Consider the following 6,073-nt stretch of genomic DNA (forward strand, 5'->3'; position numbering starts at 1 on the left):
TGTTGTTGGCGGAGCTCTCTGCTATACGGCCACCCGATCCGCCATCTTGTTTGTTCTCACATTCCTGCTTTTCAGGTTCCAAAATTGTGTTTCCTTAATTTCTTGTACTGTTCTCTCTGCCTTTGAGATATATATAATCCATTTATGGCTATCTCTGACTCCGCTTGCAAAGGAATCCTATTAAATGGTCCTGGATAGAAAAAACCTACTACCATTGAGTTGATTCCAATGCATAGTTACCCTATCAGATCAAGTAGGGATGTCCCATAGGGTGTCTGAGACTGTCATTCTTTGCTGGAGCAGACCGTCTCATCTTTCTCCTGAGGAGTGGCTGGTGGATTTGAACCACTGACCTGGGGGTTAGTAGCTCAATGTTTAACCCACTGTGCCACGAGGGTGCCTTGTCCTGGATTTGTTATTGTTAAATACCATCGAGTCCGTTCTGACTCATAGCGACCCTGTATATGGTTTCCAAGGAGCAGCTGGTGGGTTGGAACTGCCTACCTTGTGTTTAGCAGTCCAGTGCTTACTGTACCATACCAGTAGCAGTAATACTAGGAGGATACGCACTCCTTAGAAAAAGTAACCATTTGAGATCTGTTATTGTTAAGTGCTGTCAATTCGGCTCCAACACATAGTGACCTCCATATAGGGTTTCCCAGGAGCAGCTGTTGGGTTTGAAACGCCGACCTTGTGGTTCAAACCAACATTGCAGTCAAGTGCTTATCCTACAGCGCCACCCCAGGACACCTTTTGAGATCTAGAAGGCAACAGTTGCCCAAGGACAAAGGTCAGAAGGCATGAAGGCTTAGGAAAAAAGGACTGGAAACAGGAAACACAGGGAGGAAGTGGGGGAAGAGTACTGTGTTACATTGTGGGATCATAATCAGTGATGTGAAAAAAAACTGTCTATGGACTGTTGAATGAGAATCCACCTTGCTGTGTAAACCTTTACACCATTCCCAGTAAGAAGTTAAGGAGATCCACTTTCTGTCGAGTGACTGTGGTTTGGGAGGGAAATCAGATGCAGTGCTAGATCTGCTCCCGACCTGAAGGAGCAGCAGACAAGGCCGAGTCTTCCTCTCCTCTGTAACCATTCTCAGTGCTTTGCATCGTGAACTCACGTGCAAGTCCGCATCATTTGTTCGTCCGATGTCATCAAGTTCCAGTTGAGAATCAGGATGTCCAGATGAAGCGTTTGCTCTCATCTGTGTCATTCACATCTGGCGCATTCACACAGGCGCACCTGACCTGTGGAGGTGGCCTGTGTCCCATGTCTCTACCTCACCGTCTGCCCGGTGCCTTTCTTACAGAGGAGCGTGCTTCAGCTGCTACACTCACAGAGCGAGGCAGTGCGCCAGTACATGGCCCGGCTCATCAATGCCTTCGCGTCACTTGCCCAAGGTAAGCCAGAAGGTTTTCTCTAGAGAGTAGAGCGGGGTCTTAGTGAAGCATTCACGTGCTTCCCTTTGAAACCATCTTTCTCTTCACGTGTCTAAGTGATGACGCCTGCTGCCTCCATCTGGAACGCAGCTTTCATGGGTCTGGTGCAGCTTCTGTGACAATTTTCATATTGCTTTAGTTTGTGTCGGAGTAATTTTGAGGGCTTGGGAGTTTATTTTGCAAGCTTTCTCTTCTGCTTTTATTTTGTAAGTGTTCTGGTTTTGTAACCATCCTTTTTAGATGGCTTGTAAGGGCACAGAGCCTACTCATTTCTTCAATTTTCTACTTAAGCTGAAAGGTTAGGCAAGCATCGCAAGCTGTTTCTAGCAAGAACTGCGTTGTTTTCTTCAAAAGACCTCATAAGTCAAGGAGAACTTGAAAATTCCAAAGAGAGCATATGCCCAAACGTCTACAAAGTGTCATTGTCTCCCAGACATTCTGATTTGAGCTCTTTGTAATGTAAATAAAGGGAGCTTTCAAATTAATGCCTTCTGTATCATGGGAAGGGCCACAAGAGACTAGTGACAATCCAGGGCTTATTGTAGGGCCCCATTGTGGTGCCCAACCTCTTCTCCTGGCTGCCTACAGGCAGAGGGGCTCACCACACATACACACACACACACACACACATACACACACACGTTTCTTCCTCTCCTGTTTCCCTCTTACATCTGACAGTTGGGGTCAAGATTGCAGGTCAGTGGAGAGGCCGCTCTCCACCCACTCTTGCTGATGAATTACGTTTAGATGAGTCAGAAGAGTGGTCTGCTAGTCATTCCATAGCTGATTGACTAAAACCAACTTTGTAGAAGAAATACCTTAATAACTTTTTTTAGACCAAGAAATGATCCAAATTCTATAGGTGTTCCATGCAGACAAAGTTTTTGTAGGAAGTATGTATTAGAGCATGAACTTTTAATTCATTACAAGAGAAACTCTTTCCCTCTGTCACTTGCCTGAGTCCTGTTTCATCTCTGGTTACGTTGTCAGGTCGTCTCTACCTCACCCAGAACACAACGGTGCTGCGGATCCTGGAGGGACGGCTGAGGGAGGAAAACAAGGACGTCATTACCCGGGAGAATGTCCTTGGGGCCTTGCAGAAGTTCAGCCTCAGGTGAATAGATCGTGCAATGGCGCCCTCTATAAAAGCAGTCTGAAAAACCAAGCCACTGCCGTCCAGTAGATTCCAACACAGTGATCTTATTGGATGGAGTAGAGGTTCCCCATAGGGTTTCCACAGCAGCAGACTGCCACATCTGTCTCCTACAGAGTGGCTGGGGGTTTTGAACCACTGACCTTTTGGTTAGCAGCCAAGTGCATAACCACTGTGCCACCAGGGCACCTTTCAATCAATGCAGTTGCCATAGCAACCCAAAGAGGAAGATGCTCTCTCCCAGCAGACAGGAGGCTGGATGACTTTCGAAAGCAGAGCTTGAGAGTAGATCTCTTATCCACTCCACTGCCCTGCTCGAGTCTGCTATGGCTGGAAGAAGATGTTTTGAAAAGTTTCGCTGTCTTCTCCTACCAGACGTTTTCTAGTGCCTGCCAAGTGCTGGGTTATCTCAGACATGTGGAAGTTCACGGACATGCGTGCTGGGGCGTGAGCCTTCAAGGGCTCACAGTGCATCATGGGAGCCGAGTACGTGAATGATTGTGGTGGGAGAGCATGAAAGCAGCCTGGTTCCTCATCCATCACCCAGCCGCCCACCCCCAGAGTTTCATCCCACATCAGGAATGTTAAAATCGGGTACTCCTTGAATCATCTTTCGCATCCTTCCATCGCTTTCTCTCTCTCTCTCTCTCTTTGAAATTATTATTAACAGCTTTGGTGGGGTGCCATACTGTAAAAATCACCTGTTCTCAGTACAGATCACTGTTTTTTTAATACATTTACAGAGTTATGTATTAGGAATTCTGGTAGTCATGGGTTATGAGTGGGGCTGTGAATTTCAAGGTCAGCAGTTCAAATCTATCAGCCATTCTGAGGGAGAAAGATGAGGCTTTCTGCTCCCGTAAAGATTTACAGCCTCGGAAACCCTATACAGGGTCTCTATGGGTCGGAACCGACTCCACGGCACACCCACACCCCCATGCAGCCATCACTACAGTCTAGTTTTAGAACATTTCTTTCACCCCAAGAGGCAGCCTCCTGCCCATGTACAGTTACTCTGCATTCCCTAGGCTCCCACTGATATACTTTCTTTCTCTGTAGATTTTCCTTTTCCGGACATTTCCTATCAATGGAACACACACACTGACTTCTGTCACTTAGCATTTTATTTTCAAGGTCCACCTAAGTCATAGCATGTATCAGCACTTCACTGATTGCCAAGTAGCATCACATTCTGCGGCTAGACCACGTTTTATTTATCACTCATCAGCTGATGGACGTGCAGCTTTTAGCTCTTTATTGTGAATAATGCTGCTGTGAACAGTGGCATACAAATCTTTGAGTGGGATGCTTTCCTTCTCCTGAGCAGGCATCTAGGAGTGAAATTACTAGGTCATGTGATGATTCTTCCAGCCTTGCTACTCCCCCAAGCACTTCACTTTCCTTTGGACTCTATTGAAGATTCTAGTACATTGAAGCCTCAGATTGTTCTGTCTACCAACCCTCTTCTGAACATACTCCCTTCCCACGAATGTGCTAAATGTTTGGCTGGCCCTCTCTAAAGGCTGAAACCCACACTGAAATAATACACCTTGGTGCGTGTTCAGTGGGGGAACCTGGCCAGTGATGGAGGGGGAATTCCCTGCCAAGAATCTCTCTGATAGAAATACATGAATTTTAAAAACCCTTAAGTATTTGCCAGTTATTCCTTCCTCTGATCATATGTGCCCTTCATTCCTTTTTGTTTATAAACACTTTTTTAAAAAAACACTTTTTCTCGTGAATTGAGTAAAAGTTTAAAGAGAAGATCTTCAGATTTACATTCAACAAGTAATAATACTTTGTTTCAGTACAATGATTGTAATCCCTCCACAGATAGCAACAGTTCACAGCATTTACCTCTATTCACTTTAACTCTTGCATCCCTCCCTGTGTTTCTCGTTACCTTCATCTTTACCTCTGCTAACCTCCCTCGTGTTGTATATGGCCTGCCCTGTCACCCATATGAACATGTGTCTACCCTCTAGCCTGTAAATTTTCCTTCTCTGCCTTCCCCAGAGCCATAACCATCATAGACTGGTTCTTTTATCAGGCAAACCTTTTAATTTTTTTTCAACTTTTTACAACATTGGTATCATTCAATATTTGTCCTTTTGTGGTTGAGTCATTCCACTCTGCATAATGTCCTCCAGATTCAACCACGTTAGGAGGTGTTTCACAGATTCATCATTATTCTTCAGCATTTTATAGTATTCCATTGTGTGTATGTACCTAAGTTTGTTCGTCCATTCTTCCATTGATAGACATTTAGGCTGTCTCCATCTTTTTAATAAGTCTCTTGTAGACAGCATATTGAAGGGTCCTGTTTTCTTTTCCATTTCGCTCTTTATGTCTCTTATTAGTACATTCAACCCATTTGCGTTCAGTGTAATTATCTGTAGGTATAAGTTGATTGCTGTCATTTTTTTTTGTTTGTGTGTTGCTGCTGGATTCTTTGTTCCACATAATTTTCTATGCTGAGTTCATTTTGTTTGTGGGTTTTCTTTTCATTTTCATTTCTGTTAATGTTTACTAAGTGTTTCTGATGTTCCTCTTTTTTAATTTTGATGTGCAGGTGTATTGTTTTTCTTCGAGGTTACCATGTAATCTATTAACGTTTTCCCCAGCTTAAAACAGTCTGTTTTATCTTGAAATCTATGTGAATTCCTTACCATTTGGAAGTTCTGTATCTACACTGTTCCCTCTTTTTGCTTTGTTGTTGTTGTTGTTAAGTACCGTCAAGTCGATTCCGACCCATAGCGACCCTGTATAGGGTTTCCGAGGAGCATCATTATACATTGGTATCTCTGGTTCCCTATTTTCAGTCTTATAGGTTTGTTTTACTTTGTTGTTAAGTGCTGTCAAGTTGGTTCCTACCCATAGTGACCCTGTATAGGGTTTTCGAGGTGTAGCTGGCGAGCTGGAACTGCCAACCTTGTGGTTCAGACCAACTGTACAGTTCAACGCATTAACCCACTGCACCATACCAGGACTCCTGTTGTACTTTAAATACTTCTATATCTGGATTGAGTTCTGGTTGGTGTTGTCATGTATGAAAATCTCAGGTTGTTGGCTGCTGTTATTGGTTCTCAATCCAAAGAATATCCTTTAGCATTTTTTGTAAAGTTGGTCTGGTCATTAAAAATTCCTTTAATTTCTGTTTATCAGGAAATGTCCTAATTTTGCCATTATATTTGAGGGACACCTTTGCAAGGTATAGGATTCTTGGTTGACAGTTGTTTTTTTTTCAGAGTTTTGTATATGTCGTTCCATTGCTTTCTTACCTTCATGATTTCTGCTGAAAAATCAGAGCTTAGTCTTAACTGGTTCTCCTTTGTAGGAAACTTTTCATTTTTCCCGAGCAGCTCTCAGGATTCTTTATTTGTCTTTGGTTTTGGAAAGTTGATTATATCATATGTTGGTGATTTTCTTTTGGGATCTATCCTGTTTGGGGTTTGTTCAGCTTCTTGTATACTTATC

At 43.5% G+C, this 6,073-nt stretch overlaps 1 protein-coding gene across 1 annotated transcript in view; it reads left to right on the forward strand.

Annotated features, from left to right (window-relative positions):
- Positions 1 to 6,073, forward strand: part of ARMC9 (armadillo repeat containing 9) — a 162,967-nt gene that overhangs the window by 65,087 nt on the left and 91,807 nt on the right. The window contains exons 12-13 of the mRNA XM_006866738.1: positions 1,314 to 1,404; positions 2,434 to 2,557. Coding sequence (XP_006866800.1) covers positions 1,314 to 1,404; positions 2,434 to 2,557 — 215 coding nt within the window. The remainder of the gene's footprint in view (positions 1 to 1,313; positions 1,405 to 2,433; positions 2,558 to 6,073) is intronic.

Source organism: Chrysochloris asiatica, unplaced genomic scaffold (genome assembly GCF_000296735.1).
Source record: "Chrysochloris asiatica unplaced genomic scaffold, ChrAsi1.0 scaffold00096, whole genome shotgun sequence".
NCBI lineage: Eukaryota > Metazoa > Chordata > Mammalia > Afrosoricida > Chrysochloridae > Chrysochloris > Chrysochloris asiatica.